The sequence below is a fragment of the Gadus chalcogrammus genome, chromosome 21 (assembly GCF_026213295.1).
Source record: "Gadus chalcogrammus isolate NIFS_2021 chromosome 21, NIFS_Gcha_1.0, whole genome shotgun sequence".
NCBI classification, from domain to species: Eukaryota; Metazoa; Chordata; class Actinopteri; order Gadiformes; family Gadidae; genus Gadus; species Gadus chalcogrammus.
The window spans coordinates 16899254-16922399 of record NC_079432.1 but is presented as its reverse complement, the minus strand read 5'-3'; the positions used below and the strand labels follow the sequence as shown (position 1 = coordinate 16922399).

The 23146-nt window shown below is 47.5% G+C and overlaps 1 protein-coding gene across 5 annotated transcripts in view; it reads right to left on the bottom strand.

Moving 5' to 3' along the window:
- LOC130374082 (rho-associated protein kinase 2-like) overlaps window positions 1-23146 on the bottom strand; it is a 39263-nt gene that overhangs the window by 6407 nt on the left and 9710 nt on the right. For 4 of the 5 annotated variants that reach the window (XR_008893577.1, XR_008893578.1, XM_056580652.1 and 1 more), the window contains exons 7-31: window positions 22887-23025; window positions 20464-20555; window positions 17471-17627; window positions 15687-15759; window positions 14678-14757; window positions 13714-13762; window positions 13245-13380; window positions 12595-12686; window positions 11770-12016; window positions 10726-10832; window positions 10214-10373; window positions 9710-9870; window positions 7034-7218; window positions 6856-6925; window positions 6513-6616; window positions 5259-5445; window positions 4907-5000; window positions 4574-4668; window positions 3831-4019; window positions 3521-3689; window positions 3061-3273; window positions 2066-2136; window positions 1863-1951; window positions 1591-1669; window positions 870-1137 (exon numbers count right to left, since the gene is read on the bottom strand). Coding sequence is in view for 3 of the 5 variants with exons in the window: in XM_056580652.1 (XP_056436627.1) it covers window positions 870-1137; window positions 1591-1669; window positions 1863-1951; window positions 2066-2136; window positions 3061-3273; window positions 3521-3689; window positions 3831-4019; window positions 4574-4668; window positions 4907-5000; window positions 5259-5445; window positions 6513-6616; window positions 6856-6925; window positions 7034-7218; window positions 9710-9870; window positions 10214-10373; window positions 10726-10832; window positions 11770-12016; window positions 12595-12686; window positions 13245-13380; window positions 13714-13762; window positions 14678-14757; window positions 15687-15759; window positions 17471-17627; window positions 20464-20555; window positions 22887-23025 (3306 nt within the window). In the remaining 2 variants the exon portion in view is untranslated. The remainder of the gene's footprint in view (window positions 1-869; window positions 1138-1590; window positions 1670-1862; window positions 1952-2065; window positions 2137-3060; window positions 3274-3520; window positions 3690-3830; window positions 4020-4573; window positions 4669-4906; window positions 5001-5258; window positions 5446-6512; window positions 6617-6855; window positions 6926-7033; window positions 7219-9709; window positions 9871-10213; window positions 10374-10725; window positions 10833-11769; window positions 12017-12594; window positions 12687-13244; window positions 13381-13713; window positions 13763-14677; window positions 14758-15686; window positions 15760-17470; window positions 17628-20463; window positions 20556-22886; window positions 23026-23146) is intronic. The other variant, XM_056580655.1, reaches the window with a different exon arrangement.

The window sequence follows — 23146 nt, the reverse complement described above, 5'->3', positions numbered from 1 at the left end:
TGTTCATGAGGCTTATTCTTCGATAGTTTTCGCTTCGAAGGCATTTACATCTTGTTTGGCTAAGGTAGAATAACTCCAGATCAACTGTGTGCGGACCTGCACCGAACACCACTTCAATATGTATTTATGTATAGAGATTCATAGCTACACCATCATCTCATCAATTATCTAAACCAAAAGGAACTTCCCATTCCCAAGTCTCTCTGTTGGCAGGAAGGTGTCATAATCACTGCACAACAGGAAGTCAGAGCTCTTTATTCTGTGAGCTCATTATTCTGAGAGTTCTGCAGTCAAAGGCACTGTGGTGGGGTTTTGCCCTCCAATACTGGGTTCAACCATAGGTTTGCCTGATGGCTGAGGCCAACAGAGTCGCATTGGGAGAGCAAAGCTTTCATTTCACTCTCTCAATTGTCCCAAGTGCCAAAATGTGAAACCTAATCTATTTGCATGATAAAAACGATATCCCCCAGTGTTGCACAGGGCTGGCTCTCAGCAGGGACGGGAGAATTCGCAATGTTTGTATTAGTTTAAATAAATCATTGAAGTTTCCAAGCTGAACCCAGCATCCATTAAAAAAAAATGAGCTACGCCTCATCCTGGGCTGCTGAGAGGAGCACAAGCGGCTGGCCCCCAGAAACCGAGCGGGTTGACTGGTAACTGGAAGGTTTTGAGTTGGATCCCTGGCTCCTCCTAGCTGAGTGGCGAGGTGTCCCAGAGCGAGACGCCTCACCCTGACTGCTCCTGACCAGCTGGCTGTCGCCCTGAGTGGTTGAGGCGCTTTGGAAAAAAGCGTCAGCCAGATCCCCTGAATGGATTGAGTGAGAGGAGCAGGCCTCTCACTCACGCCTCTCCCGCCCGGCGCTGCTGACCTTTGCAGGGCGCGATGACCTCCTCCTTGCGGTCCAGGTGGTCCTTGTGACACTTGGTGTGGCAGCGCCGGCACTCGAGGGCCGGGGGGGGCTTGAAGACGTTCCACAGGGGCCGCGTGCACGCCTCGCAGCTGGACGGGAAGTGGTAGAGCGTGGGGATGAACTCGTGGCCTTTGTGGGGGATGAAGGAGGGCCGCTCGCCAAACGCCACCGGCTCCGCCCCAAACTCCTGCTCGCGCTTATTCTCGCCTTCGTTGGCGTACAGGATCTGTGGGGGGTGGAGGAATACGCGTTAAACAGGTCAGTAAAATGGTATCCTAGCCTTCTTTTTCGTAGACGGGGAATGGGTTAACCTAGCGATCGTTAGAGCTTGGTACTTGTTTCTACATCCTTATGACAGCGATATATTCTATCTCCTTTTTCTGACAAATGTACTTGTTGTAAGTCTGGAAATGCTGCCATTCAGTTTCAAGCGGAGGCCAGGTGTGTCCCATTAACGCCCAAACAGTAGTTGACCGGGGAACCATATCAGCCAATAAGTAATGAATATAATGCGTTTAAACTATGGAGGGAGAGATTTAATGCAAACCAATAGACCACTAGGTTTGGTTCTCCTTTATCATTTGGAGCAGATTCATCATTTGAGGAGAAGGAAGAATATAACAAAGAGCTAGCTGGGGTCAAAATGAAAGGGAAACGTTCAAACACCCAGCAGTGTCACCTGGAATATCTTTGGAATCTCTTTGGCATCGGCGCGGTACACATCCGTTTGAGTGACAGGTCGCACGTGGAACAGTTTACTGTGGGACGAGAGAGAGTCGAGAGTCAAGACACAACAATCAGGTAAAACTCAACGGTTGGGAAGGTATTCACACAAATTGGGGGAATTTAATCACCAAAACTATGAATTCAGCGAAATCGAGGTAAAAGTAATTTGCTGATGTTGAGGATGGGGGGGGGGGGGGGGGGGAAGCGGGGGTTGCAGTTACTCACTCGAGGTCCAGCGTCATGAAGGGGATGGCTTGTTCTCGGTCCAGCTCGCTGTTGTAGAACAGGATCTTCCTGCTGCTCACCACCACGTACTACACAACACCGAGATGGAAAGAAGCACAACGCGAGGTCAGAGGTCGAGGTCTCTGTGGTGGTCATGGCGGGAACGACAACCAAACCTAAGAAATAGGATGGGGAAAGTGTACCTTTTTGTCCCAGCCAAAGCGTTTGGAGCTCTTGGTAGGAAGGGCCAGCCAGCCCTCCAGGCGAGAGTCAGCTGAAGAGACCAGAAGCACAGGGAGCTCATGTCAAGTACAACTGTAGCTGTAACATCTGGAGGAGTTCACATCACCAACCATAATCCTAATCATGGTATGCAACAGTGTTTTAGAAAACACACTGAAAACAGCATGCCGCAGTGTCACCACAAGGGCAGACCAATTCGTGTTTAAAATGGCGGAACCATAAATAGCAGAAACCCTTGTCTCGCCTAGAGCAGGAAAACATTTATGTTGAGGAAGATGCATCAGTAGCCAGCTCTCTGGATTTAGAAACAACACAAGGCAGCAAACAACATCATCAGGCCACGTAGTAAGTTTAAAGGCAAGAGAGACACCGCCCCCTCTTCACACATACAAGCCTTTCTCTAGGTGGAACAATGCTGTTATCAGTGATCACTGTCCGAGTCAGGAGTAATGACCCAAATAAGGGGTTAGATAACAATAGGGGAAGATGAGATTATACGTGATTCTGTTATAAGCAGAATCATTACTTGCAGGTCAGATGGTTAGAAAATTCTGCATTGGTTATTTAAAATGTCAAATTCAGGAATTGGTTCCCTTTAAAATAATGCAATTCTTGGGATGTAAAATGTTGCAGACAAGTTACCACTTTAAGACAGTGTTGCATTGTGACTGGGCCAGTTGATCCTACCACTCTAAAGCTACATTACGGTCACTGGGTAAGAGTAATTAAATAATCCAACTGTCCAATATAGTCTATGGAAACATGGCACCTAATGTCAACAAAATCACATAACCGGGAGACAAATCGTACAGCACAGTTGCACAACTTTAAAGTCTCTTCCCCAGGAGCCCAGTGGTGGCCTCATTGTGTTTAACTCTTCTAAACGGGATCGCTGTAGCCTGCAGCGACCCCCCGTCACACCACACTACGAGCGCGTTCTGCCGTGCACAGTCACCTGCCCGCTCGGGCTCCGCGGGGCGCCCACAGGTGAGGGCCAAGGGTGGGCCCCCCCTGGCAGGTCCCTCCTCCTCCTCCTCTTCCTCCTCAGAGCCGGAGGAGTGGAAGCGGGCTGAGCGCAGGTCGGGCCGCGTGCCGATACTGACCGACTTCTGCGTGCGCTGGTACGTGAACGACATGGACTCGGAGGTGTGTGAGTGAGTGACGCGCACTGCAGCCCAGCATGGGGGGAGAGAGAGAGGGGGGAAGACAGGAAGGAATGCAGAAGGAATAGCAGAGGGGGAATGAGGGAGGCGTGTGCATGTAGGGGAGGGCGGGGGATGGATGGAAAAAGGTCAGAAAATATTAGACAGAAAAAAGACAAAAGTCGACAGTAAAGAGGGTTGAGGACTTAGACAGAAACAAGTGAGGAAAGAGAAAAGGGTCCGTTTCCGTGATGAAGCGCCCCCGTGGGTTACCTGGGTAGGCCTCGTCGGCGTCCAGGTCGTTGCCACTGCTGATGCTGGTGGAGTCCAGCGAGTGGATGCTGAGGGAGGTGATCTGGCAGCGCAGCTGCTCGATGTCGCTGTCCTTGCTGTCCAGCGCCATCTGGAGCTCCAGGCGCGACTGGCCCTCATCCGTGATCACCTGTCACCACACCCGAGAGCGAGGTGGGGGGGGGAGACATTGTTTTTAAGCCTCGGCAGAGTGGAAACCCGCCCTCTGCCCTACAGTGACCCTCTGCAGCGTGTGGCTAGCCCTGGGTCTGCTGGCTGCCACTCTGCTCACCGCCTGCATGTCGTTGAGATCCCGCTGGTACTTTATGATGATGCTGTTGAGCTTCTCCTTCTCCGAGCGCAGCTCCTGCTGCAGCTTCTGGTTCTCCTTCTTGCGGCGCCGCACCTCTGTGTCGTTGACCACCTGGACGCCTTGCACTGTCAGCCTCCGGTTCATCACCTCCGTCAGCTTGTTGATGGCCTGGGGGGAGGAGGGGGGGCCCACAATATGTTATACGTGTTCATAGGCCACCATGCCTTCTTGACACTTTTGTACACAAAAGTGTGCGACAGGCACACAACGTGTGTTGTGTGCCTGCTGGTCCACATCCCACAGCATCCCACCACCAAACAATAGCCCACATTCCTTACACTTCAGCCGGCCCCATATTTTGTCCAGATGTCCCCGAGTGGACGAATAAAGATCTCTTCTGGTGCTTGGGTAAGACCAGGAATCGCCATAATGGCTATCAGACCTCTGAAGGAATGAAGACCAGCGCCTCAGGCCTGTTCCCAGCCTTCCACTGATTGGACGTTAGGGACAATCAAGTACAAACACCGCGTATGATTCATAGCCACACTCCCACGGCTGGGAAGGCTTTCAAGCTATCCCGAGTTCGGAATTTCCACTATCTGGAATTACCGTACTTTAGGGACAAAGAGTATGCCTCTTATCTTAATTCCATATCCGGTCATTTTGAACGGTGGACACTGGACGTTTGCACGGGGAACTGAAACACTCCTTCACACACTCACCTGGGTCTTGAGGGTTCTCTCGTTCTGCAGCTGCTTCTCGAAGGACAGTTTGACAGCGCTCATGTTCTGCTCCAAGTCCTTAGCTTTAGTAAGTTCTGTGTGAACAAAGAAAATGTCAACATTTCTCCAAACAAAAACATGCCGCTTCCAATGGGAGCTTGGCTACCAAAAAGGCAAAGCTAACAAATCAAAGTGACTCTTACTATTTGAATAAACATTTTTTAGGTGAACAAATTAATAAAATACTTTGCTTTTAAACCTGGGTCTGGTCCTCTCCGACCAGCCTGACATCAGTTCAATACGATGGAAGTATACACTCGCTCTTTAACTCACGTTGTTGATTCTCCTTCAGCTGGTTGTTGAGTTCCTCCTTCTCGTTGGCCAGGTTGGCCACATCCACCGTCATTGTGCGGTTGGACTCTTCCAGCTACAGAGCAGCAGAGGCACAGAAGGGGGAGGGGGGACATTTTGAGTTGGTCTCTTCCAACACATCAGTTATGTGAATATGCAGACCTAAAGAACAATGGTATGCACGAATATTACTTCATTTACAACCATTTTATACCCATCACTACAAATGATCCATAATGATCGTTAATAGTGATTACCCATAGCGATCTCTCAAAGCGATCTCTCAAAGCGATCATTCATAGCGACCCCCACCCCCAAAGTCCCGCCGCCTCACCGAGCTGATGGTGGCCTCCTTGTCGCTCAGCTCCTGCCGATGTCGGGCCATCATGTCCTTGATCTCCAGCTCCTTCATGATCTTCTCCTTCTCCAGGTCCGAGTACTGCTCCTCAGCGATGGAGCGCGCCAGCTGCTCAGAGTCCGCCTTCGTCAGGCTCGCCTCCAGCTTGGAGGCCAGGGACTCCCTAGGTGGTGGAGGAGGTGGAGGTGTTGGTGGTGGTGGTGGTGGTTATGGTGGGAGGAGGAAGGCGAGGGTTAGATGAAAGTTCCGGACCAGACAAACTCAACGACCTCGTTTACAAAACACCAGCCAACAGCTGTCATTGGGGGGGGTTAATTTAGGCATCCTGAAATAAGAAATGTGTTTGTACTGAGGTCAGCATGGCTGAATGGATACATTTATTTCCGTCTACATCTCACTCATCGTATTATTTCTGTATCTCTGGGGTAAATACATCAAAGAATATCAAGCTATCCATCGTATTTATTTCTTAATGCAAAATATAAAAACAAATAGCCATGCCACTTTTAGTCCTGCACTATTTCAGGTTGTCCCCGCGTGCAACCATTGGTTGTGTCTCTATGTAAATTAATAAAATCCTTTCATCTGCCAGCCACAGCCTCAGTACCTTTCGCTGTGGAGAAGACATGCCTGCTTACATAATGCAGGTTTACCATGCCTATCGAACGGTTCAACAATGGCTAGTCTGTCTGTAATGCTTTGCAGAGGAAAGGACGGCAGTAACAAAGCAGTATATCATTGTATCCCAGAATGCTTTGAAATGTTGTGTGGTAGGCCGCCTCTAAATTGCTCCAAAATTGGAGTTGAAAAGGGATCAGAAAGTATCCATTATAGAAACATAAAATCTAGAATTAGAGAGAGTGGGAAATTTCCACAACAACAGTGCATGATATGAAGCTTTGGGAGAGGGATTTCGGCCTACGTTTTGGCAGAGTCATCAAACACTTCATGAATCACCCATCAGCGTAGTTGATGAACATTATTCACCAATTTGTGAACTTGTTACTTTCACTGTTACTTTGACATTTGTGGGGCTTTCCATTTGGAGTAATGAAAGTTAAGCGAGAGAGTGTGAGTGAGTTAGCGGGTGAGTGGGTGAACGGATGAAAGGGTGAGTAAGTGAACAGGTGAGTGAGTGAACAGTTGAGTGAGTGAGTGAGTGAACGGGCGAGTAAGTAAACAGGTAAACAGGAGTGTGCGAGCAGGATGCTTCCCAGAAGGGGGCGGTACCTCTCCTCCTGATACTGCTCCAGTCTCTGTTGGGCGTCTTGGTACAGCTTGTTCCTCTCGTCCCACTCCTCCTTCATCTCCCGGATCTGGGTCTTGTATAGAGTCTGGGGAGGAGAGAAAGAGAAAGCATTCAAAGATGTTCAAGGCTAATTACTAACATATTTTATGGACCATCGCGCTAGAGGGTATGATGCTATTAAATAGATTGGTATATTACCGTGATATAATATAAAATGATAACGTTGTCCTCCATGTCAACAGTCTCAAAATATGAACAAAAATGAAAAACGATGCAACGACGCAGAGAAGGACAGAAAAGAAAGGGGTGGGGGAGGGAAGATACCGTGAAGTATTGCTGCGTCTCAAGCTGGTCTTTCAGATCCTTCAGCTGGCTGTCAGCCTCCTGCTTCTCCCTGCGAGGGAACAGAGACATCCCACTCATTAGGGACCTGCAAAGTTACCCCGCTCACCCCGGCAACAAATAAAGACCACAACTTAAGAATTTTCTGTCTGTGTGTTACCTGCGTAGCTCCTGGTTGTGGGTGTCCAGGCTCTGCTGCAGGCCCAGCAGGTGGTTGAGCTCCTGCTTCAGCTGCTTCTCAGAGCCCCGCAGCCCAGACACCTGCTGGGACTGCACCGCCAGCTCCTTCTGGGACAGGCCACGCCTCTGCATCTCCTGCTCCAGACGCACGGTCACCGTCATCACCTGACACACACACACACACACACACACACACACACACACACACACACACACACACACACACACACACACACACACACACACACACACACACACACACACACACACACACACACACACACACACACACGTTAGATGATTCAGTCTAAACAACAAGGACATGAGTGGGATCACGTTGGGGAGATTCCATTATTATTGGAGTGATGGACAGGATCTCAAAACGTAGATCAACCATAACATTTCGTATGGGGGTGTATTGAGGGGAATGTAGTAAATGCTAAAAAGTTCAATATGGTTTCGCATCGTTCCGTTTCATCCCCCTTCCTCCCAGAGCCCCGTCTCTGACCCACAATGTAAGTTGACGACATCTATTCCCTGTCCTCATCCCCGTCCCTGCCAGATCCCTGTCTCTGACCCCCACTGTTGGTTGATCAGACAATAAACATGTTTTGCCCTTCCTGTTTTTATCCCCCTCCCTGCCTCTAACCCCCTACTGTTATTAAGGGGCTGATCAATGGAGTAACTGAGGGGCTGGTATTCACATCGAAGTACCGTTATTGTGTCTTAAAGTCCAACAACAGATCCCCCACCGACCAATAGGTCTGGGTGGCCATCTAACCCAGGTATCACAACCCTTCGATCCTTCAACCTAGAGAGGGTGTGGGCGGTTTGTGATGGGCTTCTTCTGCATAGCGTTAACCCAATAGGAGTCAGGGGGTTGCACCTTTTTGTCTGTGAACAGGTAATGATTGGAAGGGATCCTTTAGCCCTTCCCCTTTCATGTGTTTTGATATACTGTGTTTTGTGATGAGTACCAAAGTGAGACAGGATGGGACAGCAACAGATAATAACAGAGGAGGACGCACTTTCATTTAACAGTCACATATAATGTGAGAGCAACGTGGAATACAGTACAGTCAACAATGTAGGATGGCGTTGTTTGTTGGGGTATCCTGCAGGAGTATGGCAACACATTAGTGCTATAAAGCACTAATGTGATAAAACATGCATTCGGGCGTATTATATTATTTCACACACGTAGATATTGCACAAATAATCTCCCCGAGCGAGGAAAACGGCTCCTCAAGAGTATTACCTCGTTGCAAGCGAGAGGGGGGAATAACTTCAGTCGCACAAAACAGCCTCTCGCGCCTAACAGCCTCTCGCGGATGATGTTCTGCTCTCTCGCTCAAATTTAATGTTGGCACTATGGGGGAGGGAACCAAGGCAGGGCGGGCTCTCCTGTGATTGGCCATTTCTGAAGAGATATTTGACTGACAGCCCTCCTCACATTCATTCTGAAGTGTAAAGTCTAAGACCTCTGAAGAATAAGTCCCGCCTCCGAGGCTCCGGTTCCATCGGTCAAATGTTTATGGGAAATAACATGGGGGTTCTGAATGATCATACCTAACAAACTCTCTCGGTGGCGAAGAAGTTAAAGCTGCTCACGTTTTGAACTACACACTTTTTCCATCTAGATTCCAGGGTTAGGATTGTCGGTGCCGTTAAAGTAGTTAACTATTATGAAGAAGCATTAACGGCACAGACAATCTTCAGAATGAATGAGAGGAGGGGCAGTCAAATATCGCTCTTCAGAAATGGCCAATCACAGGAGAGCCCGCCCTGCCTTGGTTCCCTCCCCCATAATGCCAAAATTAAATTTCAGCGAGAGAGCAGAACATCATTCGCGAGATGCTGTTTTGTGCGACCGAAGTTATTCCCCCCTCTCGCTTGAAACGAGGTAATGCTCTCGAGGAGCCGTTTTCCTCGCTCGGGGAGCAGCGCGTGCAGATCATTTGTGCAATATCTACGCGTGTGAAATAATATAATACGCCCGAATGCATGTTTTATCACATTAGTGCTACACGGCACTAATGTGTCCCCATACAGGAGCTTGTGAATAAAGGATTGAACATTGCATCTTGCCTCTAATGTGGAGGTGTGGTCTGATCCCCCCCCCCCCCCCCCCCCCCCCGCCCCATGCTGTTGTGTATATTTTCTACTTCCTCCAAGTCTTAACGTTGGTGGCTTCATTCAGCTGCACCGTGGGGAAATGGAGTCCAACCATTAAATCTCCTGGAAGGAGTAGGAGATAATCTATAGACTGAAATTAAATGATTGCAAAGGATGTGATGGATCTTTCTGATGCTTAATGTATACCTTGATAACCCTGATTTACATAATTATGATAAAATACAACATTTCAGATTACTGAGGTCGATCACTTAAACGGAATAACTAATCAATTATTATAATCATTAAACCTTGAAGCACATTTCAGGTTGTCAACTCTAAGCTACGACAGAGGAGGATGCTCCCTCATAGCTAAAGAGCCTGTATAGTTATCTCTAAAGGACTATAACGGGACCTCTCAGGATATCAAATGCATAATGTAGCCTACTGTCTGCTTGCCGTCCTTTCCACTTCAAGCGACAGTTCAGTCTTTATGCTCTCCCTCTGCATTTGGGGACCGGCTCCCCCTCTACACACACACCTCCTCAGTGAGCTTGTTCTTGTCCGTGCGCAGCTCATCCAGCGTGTGCTGGCTCTGCTTGTAGTCGTGGTCCAGCATAGAGTGTTCCTTCTCCAGCTGGAGCAGCCGGCCCTCCACCTGCTGCCTCTGGCTGCGCTCCTCCTGCAGGGTGCACTCCAGCTCTGGAGGGAGACGGGCCGCAGACAGACGGCACTCAATTTGTTATTATGGGAGCAAGGGACACACACACACACACACACACACACACACACACACACACACACACACACACACACACACACACACACACACACACACACACACACACACACACACACACACACACACACACACACACACACACACACACACACACACGGAGATGGGCTGAAGCTCCCATAACGAACTCTTAATACAAGCTCTCTCACCGGAAACTCTTGGGTCAGCACGCCAAGGTTTGCTGACGTCTTATATTTTTGAAGTTGGAGTTTTCTCCAAGGAGCCTTACCCCGCCCTCCGGCTCACCTTTCAGAGCCCCCGACTTGGCCTCCTCGATGGACTGGTAGATCTGGTTCTTGTCGGCGAGGCCGGCCTTGGTGGCCTTGTGTTCGGCCTCCTCCTGCTCCAGGCTCTGCTGCAGGGACTTGAGGCTGAAGGTCAGGTCGATCTCCTGGGTGCTCTTCGCCTGTGCAGCAAGAAGACGACGGCTCACTCACTGGCCTAGCGCTGCTCCTAGGTTATGCACGGCTAACAAACTTAAATATCAGATAATTTTGATAGATATGCAGCTCTAGTCTCACCTTGTTCAACGCATTTATAAATTTAATTCAGCTAGCTATGGTAGCTAATAAGATGAAACACAAACCTAATCCAATGATATCTTGAAGAGAAAGATCTATATATCCCTCATTGATTTAAAACACCAGTCCAGTTGCAACAATGGAAACCAAATTCTGAATTCCCATACATTCCCATACAAAAATGGGAAATAGAGAGGTCAGCACAACAATAAAGTTAAAATTAAAGAATCGTCTCACCTTCTCCAGATCTGTGATGGTTTGCTGCAGCTCCCTCTTGGTGCTCTCAGCCTCAGAGAGAGACGAGCGTACTTCCTTGGCCTCCTCTTCCAGGCTAGAGATGCGTGCTGAGAGAGAGTGAGAGCGGGAGAGAGAGGTTAAGGGAAATGGCCTTTGACGGCCAGCAAAACCGTAATGATTGGACCCAAAGCAAAGCAACGTGCAGTATTTCCTTTCTTCTGATGAGTCAAGGTTAGGCAGGGGTCTCACAGATATAAGGGTTTTAACCAAGAAGATCAAACACCTTAACAATGAAAATATCCTGATGCCTTTTTTCAAAGTCCAAAGTCTATTGTTACGGCCAAAATAATTTTACAAAATGTGGAAATTCTGAGGGAGATATGTTGCAGACACCGGCCAAGGAGAGACATAAGGCACTAGCACACGGTCCATTCCCCCTTAAGAGCAAAAAGCAACACGCCAATGTTTTTCCTCTGTTGGTTAATCCGCCAGTACGGTGACTTTAGAATAAGAGAAACACACAACATACAATCCAAAACAGTACTTGCGAACTAAGACCATTCTAAAAAGGGCTCACTCTGCTAAGATTGGTTTCCATAATGTTGACGTGAAGGGTTCCAAACAAAGACAATCTCACATGATGTACTGGCCCCCGGACTAGTTAGAAGCCTATTTGCTACCCTTGGCTGCATTCAGGGCCCACTCAGAGCCTTCTGAACAGATGTTTCCACCCATGATGAGATCTTTCCTGGTCCTCACTCCAAAGCAACACTCCCTCCAATCTGCAGCCCTGGCCAGCTCCGAGCTCCAGTTTCTGTCACGGTCTGCATTTCCCCCCCCTCCCTCCTGCATAGTGGCCATGATGTCCACTGGCTCTGCCTCACATTGGAACCTGATCATGAAATGTGTCTGTACTCGGCATTTGTAATAGTGCTGCGGTCTCTCATGCAACAGAGGTGTCTAACCCCGATGAGACGTCCAGAAAAAATAAAAGGTCAAATTAGATCGAAGAACAGCAGCCTCCTCCGGGAGGTCTGAACCCACCCTGGAGCTCGGTGGCGCTCTGGGCCCCCAGGCTGCGCTCCCTCCGCTCGGCCTCCAGCTCCGCCTGCAGGCCCCTCAGCCTCTTCTCCAGCTCCACCTCGCCCTGCTCCAGCCGGGCGCACTTCCCCTGAGCCTCCCGCAGGCTGGCCTCCAGAGCCAGGGCCTGCTTCTGGGCCTCCGCCTGGCTCCGCCGGCTGCGGTCCGCCACCTCCAGCTCCGCCCGCAGCGCGGCGCTGGCCTCGTCCAGCTGCACCCGGACACAGAGGAGGGTGAGTGGGGAGGACAGGAGAGACATGAGGAAGAGGCGACCGGCCATCATCTACTGCAGGGAATCTAAGGCAAGACGCTCGCAGTGGATCATAGATGTGATTATTCTTATTGTAATACATGTTATTATAACCTATTGGGAAATAAACACTGTAAAAAGGTTGATTGACAAACATGCCATGGATAACAGTAACTTATGAATAAGGTAACAAATGTCTAAACTTGATCCATATTAGCTCCTTGAAGGACATTTAGTTTCGACTGTGTGGGGTTATGTCATGAGATTGATAAATGCATTGAGGTTTGTAACTTTCACTTCCAAAAAGTCAGAGGCACGCCGCCTCACAACGCTTCGTTCAACCATGGGCGGTTATGAGATTCCCCAGGACCTTCTCTTCGCTACCGTTTAAAGATTTCTAATGGAGGCCATCGTCGAGGTCACAGAGTACCTCACATTGAAATGAGAAAGGCTTTGTAGAGCACCATGTTGAAATGAGGTTGCATCTATAAAGCACATTTTGTAGTTGTGCGAGAGGAGGCAGCATGGCTCCCACTCACTTGTCTCTGCAGCTGAATGTTCTTTTCGGTGGAGACCTGGGAGCTCTGGTTCCTCCTCTTCAGCTCCTCCAGCTGGTCTCGCATGCTGTTCACTGATTTTAGAAACAGTCAAATGATGGAAAGAAGTGCATTTGTTTATGATCACATTTTGTCAAAGCCCCCCTCCTCCACCATCACAAGGCGGAAGGTACATCTATAACGGTAACACTACGTCATTGTTAAAGAGTCATCGCTTACAAACTATTATTACTTTGCCATTATGTTGTTGTAGATTTATGTTTTTACCCAGAGCGTCTTACATGGGATTTATTTTTCATATACATATGTACACACAGGATCGGCATGTTATGCACATTGGACAGGCTGCATTGAAACTACTTGAAGCTAGCAACATGAAACACGATTGAATTTTGTGAAGAAGTAAATACTTTCACTTGCAGGGGCGACCAAAGAGATGAACCAAGGACTACAGAGTAAACATCGGCCACATCAATGTAGTGGTAGTCTGTATAGTGGTCCCAAAGAACTCAGATTCAACCCCCTTCCCTGCCTATCCCCACTGCCCGTAAAAAGGCCCAAAAGCCCATAAAAACACGCGCATAAAACACACATATAAAAACAAACAAGCCACCATAAAGGGAGGGGCTCACGTTCGTTCTCCAGGCTGCGCTTGCGCTCCATCTCGGTGTCGGCCTTGCGCAGACTCTCAGTGTTCTGGTGCTGCAGCAGGGCCCGCTCCATCTCCAGCTGACGGAGGGACGACTCCACACCCTGACGGCTGCTCATCTACAGCCCCGCCAGGCAGAGGGAGGGAGGGATGAATGGAGGGTGATTTGAGGGATGGAGAGAAAGAGAGGGGGAGTTCAGGGAGGTAGGGAGAAATGAGGGTGAGAGACAGAGACAGAGGTTGAGTCGAGGGAGGGAGAGAGAGATAAAGGTTGAATCGAGGGACAAAGGGGGGAGGGGGTTTGACCACAGCAGCAACAATGTCGTCAGAATAACAAAACAACACTGCAGAAAAGCTGTTTGCCACGGTCCAACAATATCTGTTCCCCTAATATGGGCCTCCCTCCGTCTTCTTCCTCTAAAGGCCCCTTGTCCCGTCCATCCCGCTCTCACCTCCTCGTCCAGCTCTTTCACCAACTTCTCCAGGCGGCTGGTGGCATGCCTGGTGGGAAACACACCAGCGAGGGATAAGTTACTGCTTCTGTGTGTGTGTCCAAACCATCACTATGACCTGGCGCGCCACAACACTGAGCTAAACCACTGCCAACAATGTTAGTGACGCAATAAGTTGACATTTAGGTTTGGACAAAATTACTTTTTCACCTTGGAATTTCGAAATGGACCTCCAAGCGATTTAAAGCCACTTCAAACCACAATAGCGCATAGCAGAAGATAGCAGCAGAAACTATCAGACGACCTCCTTCATAGCCCAGCTTATCTCCGTGCGGGGGGGGGGGGGCAACCAATTTGGAGGTAAATTAATTACGTGCCGTCGAGTTGGCCCCTACAAAAAAGGCTTGGGTGTGGATTAATCTGTTAATCGGTAAGCGACCCTCTCCCCTTTAAGACTCCGCCATCGATATTAGATTCAAACAGAATATATCTCCGTCCCTAATGCAGTCAGCTCCATCGTTATCTCAAAGAGTCCACTTTTAAATCTGCTGACGAGAGCAGAAGGAGTCCAATTGAAGTGCAGCCCTGCCACCGTCTCTCTGGATACCAGATTAGCAGAGATCGATGTCAGAGTTCTCTACCGCCGCCATTGCTCTGCAGGAACTGCAAGTGGAGCGCGATCAGAACGTAGATGGACCAAACAAATTTACGAGATTATATTAAATGTGGAGGAGAAAGAATTTCGTTTTTTCGGTCAATTTGTTTCAGTAAATTTGTATTATTCAGTAGTAGTTGGAGAGGATTTGTTAAGCGTTTGTCAGTGTGCAGTGTTTTTTTTTTTTTTTTTTCGCCTTACTGTCCTGTACTTTCTGTTAAGTCACCTTCCTTTCTTGGAGTAATGAAGGATATCCGATGTGGATCTCACTATTCTTCTCCATTGACTCCTCTCTAAATCGGTCCGTACCTGCACTTGTGGTCCAGCTCATCCTTGGCCTGCATCTCATGGTCCAGCTGCTCCTCAATCTGGTGGATCTTCTCCTTCAGCTGCTTACACACAGGAGGAGCAGAGAGGAGGAGTGAGGAGAGAGGAGCAGGAGAGAGGAGCAGGAGCAGGAGCAGAGAGAGGGAGAAGAGAGGAGGAGCAGAGAAAAGGAGTGAGGAGGACCAGAGAGGAGGAGGAGCAGAGAGAGGGAGAAGAGAGGAGGAGCAGAGAAAAGGAGTGAGGAGGACCAGAGAGGAGGAGGACCAGAGAGGAGGAGCAGAGAAAAGGAGTGAGGAGGACCAGACAGGAGGAGGAGCAGAGAGAGGGAGAAGAGAGGAGGAGCAGAGAAAAGGAGTGAGGAGGACCAGAGAGGAGGAGGACCAGAGAGACGGAGGAGAGAGGAGGAGGAACAGAGAGAAGGAGCAGAGATCAGGTTGTGACATTTATATAACTTTCAGTAACCCATTTTGAACCTTTGAACCTACTTAAACGACAACCGTCACCTTCTTGCATGTGACACATGCAAGTGTGTAACATGCATCTGTCTGATGTCTGCAACATTAACGCTGCTTCTGGGAAACTGTGAGAGAGGTTGGATCCATTTTAAGCCTTTTTGGGACCAATGGAGAACACCAATCCGGGGCAGTGACATCTATGGTCAAGTTAGGTTGCAAATGCAGACCGTTATTTGCAGACGGATCCTTTTCACAACAAGGGTATGAAGCAATACTCTTCGAAGATATGGCGGTTCCCATTTAGGAATGTTTTTTTAACTGGTTAAGCTCATTTATATGTTGAATAAACCGGTTTTGTGACAGGGCCATGGATTCATACTGGCTCAAAAAAGGGTTGAGATGGTATTTAAATAAAAGTACATTTTGGCCAAAACGTTTCTGATTAAGTTTCACTATTGTGGAACTCAGATATCAGCAACAGAACATTTATACCTCAGACAGAAACATTCCATCACACACATTAACCCATCCCCTACCTCGCCACGAGAGTCGTCCTTTTCATCAGAGCAGTCCTCCTTCAATGAGCTGCATAGATTGCCACCAAGTAGCCTGACACAGAAATAAAGAGTGAGAGAGAGACACACACACACACACACCGGGATAGAGAGAGGGACAGAAACACACTGAGTCAATGTCTAATTCGGTTCACACATGTGTGTACTGCCCATGTCCACTATGAATGCCTAGCCTACCTTTATCAGTGGGTCATACATTGACCAATGGCCAAAAGTCTGGAGGAAACTCGGCATCAGTGTACAAACCCACTAGAATCGGGCCCTTTCCCTTTTAGGGTCTTAAACAGTACTGTTTTGGCCTCCAGTAATCTGGTGGGTCACACTACAAGTTAGAAAGGAGAAGGTTGTGTATGTACTGTGTCTATATTAAAACTTAATACTCTGGATTCTGGAAAAAGAAAATATTGACTTTTTGAACTCTCAGAATTGAACGAGTTGTCCTCCAACTCTGTTTGACTCCTTTACCGCCATCACCCAAGATTTGGCCCGGCCTTTAAATTGTGTGTTTGTGCGTAAGCGTCAACAGTGCCCGTTTCAGTAACCATAGGCCTACCGTACAAAGAACTTTTCACCGTCACGCATGTTGAAAATGCGCAGGAAAAACATTCCAACCACTTTTATTTTGCCACACAGGAATGCGTTCCAATACTACAGTATTTTATCTTGAAATTTTGAATTGCCTTGGAACACCTAGCTAATACCGAGAAGTAAAAACAACATACAATAATGGTATGGTAGCGATGCTTCGGACCAGGCCAGTGAATTGCAGGAACAACCCAAACTGTTTCACCACAAGTTTTTCTATGCAAGGCTGAGTTTGAAAATTGCAACTCATAGGCAATCCAACCTTATGAGACCTTAGTTGCCAATAAAATATCTCTGGCCAGTTCTTTAGTATTTCCATCACAGAAGATCCAATAAGAGAACACCAGGGAGACTTGGCCAATGGGACGCAGCCAAACATGGAGATCGCAACAGATGGGTCTTTTATACATGCATTTGGAAATAACATAAATACCCCCCCCCCCCCCCTGACCCGACCACTACATTGGAAAGTAATTTCTCACCATTTGTTGAGAAGGCTCGGTAAATACTTTTCAGAATATTTCAGAAGTTGTCATCACCTTAATTATTTTGCAATGGTGGATAATGTTTACGCCTGACAATCCTTCAGACTAACAAACAGACTTCAGTCTTAATGACGTGGCCATCATCAACCATTTACCGTCTAACCTCCTGCCCGTTTCATTTCCGTGCATCTGGGAGCAGGGACGATGTAGCAGACAGTTTAGCGGCCAGAGGGTTAGAGGGGGCAGGAGAGCGGGAGTGGGAGCGAGCTGAGAGGTGTGAGTACAAGGCTTCAGTGTGGACCTGAAACAGGCCCACAGTGTGTCTCACAGCAGTGCGTTGAGAGTGAGACCCGTTCTTTTTACTTTAAAAGGGCCATCCGGGTGTGAAGCTCTCCCACTCTACCCCTCCTCTCCGTAGCGGTCTGGGCCCACAGACATATTTTCTGTTTCCTGAGAGCACAGAGCCCCTTAAGAAAGCTGACCACACCCTTCCATGCCACCATTCACAGTCACCTAGCCAACACATGTATAATCACTGCAATGCAACATACAGAGGTTGTCAAGCCAGGCAAACGTGTATGACCACGACATCACAGATGATGACATTATCCCCTATAAATAGCCCTGGGAGGGAGGGGACAGCCGTTTAGACTCAGGAGAGGCAGGGGAACTTACTGGTCCTCTTTGAAGTAGGTGAACCCCACGAAGGGAAGCTGGTTGCCCACGAAGGCTCTGGGCTGGGGGAAGGTGTCGCCCCCTTTGACCTTCTCAATGTCGTCAAAGTTGCTGGTGTCGATGTCACTGCTCAGCTCTGGGACCACCGGGGCCACCGCTTGGAGCCAGAGAGAGAGGGAGGGGAAGGGAGGGTAGATAGACAGCGAGGAGAAAGGAGTAGAGAGACAGAGAGAGAGGGTCAGAGAGAGAACATGATGTAGAGATTGGAGAAGAAGGGAGAGTAGAGAGAGACAGAGAGGGACCATGATGTAGAGATTGGAGAAGAAGGGAGAGTAGAGGGAGACAGAGAGGGACCATGATGTAGAGATTGGAGAAGAAGACGGGAGAGTAGTGAGAGGGTAAGACAGAGGGTCAGAGAGAGACAATGATGTAGAGGTTGGAGAAGAGGGGTAGAAGTTAGGTCAAACACTGATCATGATGACTCTAGGACTTATGTCTACATGGAAAACAAAAGCACATCAACCTACACACGTTCAATACTGCACCACATTGTAACAGCGGAATACATTAGAGCTGCAACAATTAGTGAATTCATTGATTTGGCAAACTACAGAAAATTCATCGAATCAAATTTGGCTAATTGATTTAATAGATTGTCATTTATTACGTACAAACATCAAACATTTGCTTCTTAATGCTTCGGCAATACAAGCATCTCGATAAAAAAAAAACATTGAATGAATTATATTTTGTGACTTGGCTTCTAGTCAGATAAAGCAAGCAAATACAATTAATGCAAATTGTATTAATCCCTTTAGACTTCTAACTTGCTTGCTATGCTATTTTTGGTTATTTATGGCATTGGTAACAGTTGGTAACACAATTTCCAAACAGTTAAATACTTATAACCATACAACACAGGCAATGTCTTCATGTTAACATAACAGTGTTTGTTTACTAAGGTATTGTACATTAATTGATTATGTTCAATTTTATCTGTACATCCCTTAACCACTGGTACAGTTTCAGTCTCATAGGGTTAGGCTGAGGGTTAATGGCTTAACCCTAACCCTGTTAATTAATGTACAAATGATGATGCATCATTGTGAGCGGTAGAGGTGGAGTCAGGAGCCTGCTCAGTGCCCAGCGCCTTGCTAGCAGTGAGCAGTAGACCAACACACAATATATATCTGTAACAGACAGGTGAAAGGGTCAATGAGGAAGAGGACCGTTCTTCTGCTATAGCCCAACCATCAGTCCTCAAGAGGAAACAAACATATGCTTCCTCCAAAATCACACTTTAACTAAGTACTACTGGATGTAGGCACCAAAATAACTTGCATCAGATTGAGGAAAAATTAAAAACAAAAGCATGTCGGAGGGGTGGGTGTTGTGGTGGCTGAACTCAAAAAAAAAAATAGAGGAATGAAGCAAACTTTAAGAAGTGGGATGAGAAGCAGGCGATCTGCGGTAAGACGAGAGAGAGATGAGGGAGATGGGGGGTGAGCGGTCACAAGCCAGGCCTTGCGGCACGACTTCCCAGCATGCTGTGCGATAGCAGAATGCCTAATGACAGACAGCCGTGGCCACAGTGAGAGTGCGGGAGCTGGAGCAAGGCTCCATTCTTGGGTTACCCCTCTCATTAGGAGCGTCCACAGCACCGCACTCAGCCCCGCCCGAGTACATCTCTCCCTCCATCCACCCCTCCCTCCATCTCTCCCTCCCTCCATACATCTCTACCTCCATACATACATCTCTCCCTCTATACATTCATCTCTCCCTCCCTCCCTCCATCTCTCCCTCCATCGACCCCTTTCTCTGTCCACCCCTCCATACATATAGCTATCCCTCAATACATCTATCCCTTCATACATCCATCCCTCTATCCATACATATATCCAGCGGATACATCCTTCCATAAATATAATATCTCTCTATCCTTCAACCCACCCATCCTTCTATTCACCCTTTCATACATGTATCCATCCGTCCATCCCTCTAAATATCAACTATCCCTACATCCATGGATTCGTCAATTAAGATAACCCCTCATCCGTTCACACGTCTACTCATCCACCAAACCATCCATCCGTAAAGCTATCATCTATCCCCGCATCTATTCCTCCATCCATCTATGTGGGCCCATCACTCCACCAATCTCTCCACCATGAATAGATACAAACAGATACAGCAATAAAAATGAGTCCAGGGCAGTCAGCCAATAAATGCAACTGTAAAAGCAATGTAAAAATATAAACCGACAATGAAGCATTGTGGAACGTGCACCGTGTCATGCCCCTGCAGGTAAGTGTGTGTGGGTGCGTGCATGAGCGCTTGGCGTGTGCGCTACACGTGATTTGTAAGCAATGAAAAAAGAAACACTGGCAAGGGAACAATGCAAGCACTTATAAAAGCAGAGTGGCTGGCTAGGTGGCAGTAGTAGTGGTTTGGTGTTTCAGACTGATCAGAGGTCAAGACTGTTCTCTTAACGAGACCCATGTGAACCAAGAGAGAGGCAAGAGGAAACATGGACAATTATAAACCGAGAAAGACATCCTTCTGAAAAATAATCCTTCTGTTACTGCTTCGCCTACTTCATACCTTGATCTTTAGGTTAGAAGAAGTGTTAGAGGCAGCTGAACGACTGGGCCATTGGCCATGAAACTTAGCACAGTGCAGAAATGATTAAAACACATGAATAAAAACGGAGACATAACACAACACAGCACAGGGTAGGAAGGAGATGTGTACAGTAATCCTTGGCTGCGTTTAATCCCATGCTTTATAAATGCATCAAAAACATAAAGATGAATATATATGTCCATGTCCTCAAGCCAAGCTACGACCATTTGATTTGGGATTCACCAACTATATGTAGGGAGGTTGTGTCATGGAGCAATGAGGCAGCGTACTCAAAACCCATCTTCATCATGCATCAAAGAGTTGTACCATCCATAATAACAATCAAACAATAAAAAGTGACCCAGACTTACTCTGTCGGATGGTGTCAAAGGTCCACTGGTCGTTCTTGAAGAAGGGGTGCCGTTGGATCTCATCCACGGTGCTGCGTCCCAGCCGCACCTCCCTGCATGGGGCCACAGGAGGCCAGTGGTCAGTGCTACGCTAACGCTAAACACATACACACTCTCTCATCCCCACAGCTGGCGAAATAGTGACCACCGAGAGCAGACCACAGCATGTCCACTGACCGAGCCTATGGTGGCATGACCGGCTGCTCGCCGCTGGGGGGCGGCGGTGGAGGTCGTGGTGAGGCTGGAGGGGGTGGGGGTAAAGGGGTATGAAGAGTCACAGGTCCTCCTACTCCCAAGGCCAAATCAATTGGAGTTCCGAGTACGATAGCAGGGCGTGGGCGTCAGTGGTCTCAAAAAAAACAAACGAAAATAAGATGTGTGCCTTCGAAGATGTGACTTTCACACTGAGACTTTCACACTCCTGCCCTCCCTGCCTTTGCTCTCTCCCTCCCTCTCCCTTTCTTTTTACAATCCTTCTCCCTGTTTGCTCTCCTCCCTCAACTCTGACTGGGCACAGGGCTGGCTGGGGCAGGAGGGGTGGGCGGACATGAGAGGGGAGTGTGACTGTTTTGGGGCCTGCCACGTGTGGGACATTCCGGATCCAGCAGAGAGCGAGTGAGGAAAATAAAGAACACGAGAGAGAGAGAGAAAGAGAGAGAGTGAGACAGAGAGTCATTCAGACCCTGAAGGAGAGAATGAGGGCAGACCTGGCTGGGACTCTACAACCGTAAGTCAACGACGAGAGACCGACAGAGTGCGAGAGAGACAGAGAGGGGGAAGAGAAGGGAGATATTAAATGAACAGAGGAGGGGGGGAAATGGAAAACGGCTGGTAAAATAGCGGAGGAGGAAAATGCACAAATAATCGCAAAATCAGAAACAGGTGGTGAGGAGGAGGAAGACAACTGACAGTTAGTGAGCCAATCACAGCGGGAGTTAGAGCTGCAGGTAGATGATGTGGCTAAAAAGGTGGACGCAAGTGCATTTTGACATTGATGAGGGCTTTTATTGTCAGGTGTGTGTGTGTGTGTGTGCCTGCGCGCCGGCCCGCTTGTGTGTGTGCGTGCGTGTCTGTCAAGTGAGAAGGTAAAAAGCATTAGGACCATGAATGAAAGGCTGCTTTGTTTTTACTCAGCGACCCCCCCCCACAAAAAGAAATGGAGTCTTGTGTTTTGGAGCTCCCTCGTTTGGGGGTCTGACACCAAAGTAAACAGGAAGCAGCCCCCAGTGGGAGGAGTGGATGCTAACTATAGAACTGACTGCACCACGCCCACCCACACACTCCCTCATAACCTCCAAACACGTTTTCCTATACGTACGTTTTATTCATTACCACATTCATGTAGTAAAATAATGAGCTGTAAGAGCTTGTAATAAACACCTTGACTCAAGACGATTGATTCAAGTACATATGATTTCATAACCATATGTCAATGCTTATATTTGACAGGTTGTCAGGGATTCTAAAGTTATTTGGGCAGCATCTAAAGATTATTTTTCAATCAATAATTTCACCTCGAGTCTAGATGAATAGATAGAATAATCTAAAGGGTTAGAATTTTTTTCTGGATTCTAGACTATAAATGGTCGTCCGGAAACACATTCATTCAGATTGCTTTGCCTTTGACTGAGAGCAATAGATAAACAAATCATATTCTACATATGATCAATATTAAATTGATCACTATTAAAAACGTATACTCAGGTACACTTAACCTAATAAAAACATTTAATTAAACAAAATGAATAAAGATGCATTTTAATATAAATAAACCATGCGTCATTCATCGATGATGCCAACGAACTGTGGCAAGTGGTATGAGAAACCAAAGAATAAAACCGTTACCCCTTCTAATTTTTGTCACATTCCTCAGACATTCCTGTCAAACATTTCCTCTCCATTTTCAGCAAAGGGTTGAGGTCAGACAAAAGGGGACATACCTCAACCCTCACACATGCTTGAAGATTTTTTGAGGCCCACAATTCTTCCCTTATCCATCATATCTTTGCATTGTGTAAAGTTTTACTGAATATTTGTGAGGCAAAAAATGTAAAAGTAATATTTGGACATTAGTCACATATTTTAAATGTTTTTTACATGTTTTTCTTTGAATTCAATATCACAAATGATACTAGATAATGTAAAACATGAAAAAAATGGCATTCAGTTGGCATAGCAGCAAATAAAATACGAAATCAAAAAACACCTAATACCTGTTATCTATACTTTCAAGCAATGAAACCTAAACCAATACTGAGTAAATATGAGCCTGCCCTGTTCTACAGTAAAAATGCCTGCATAATTCTGAATTGTATTCTTTTGAACCATTACTACTGCTATAGAAGTCAGAGACAGGCGGTATATATATTGTGAGGCTGGTTTACCTCTCTGTGAGGAAGAGGTTGATGAGGTCCCTGACATCCCGGGACATCTCCACGTCCTCGGGGAAGCGAAGGCTGTTCTTGTGGTCCATGATCTTCCCATAGGTCCCAACCAGGGACTCCGCGTAAAACGGGGTCTCACCTGCTCACAGGGACCGGGTACTTTAACGCTGCACTCATGTATTAAAAATTCGGCAAGCTGGTTTAAATCATGTCCAACACAAGAGCGGAAAACACAAGGATGACTGTAGTGGAAAAAGTTA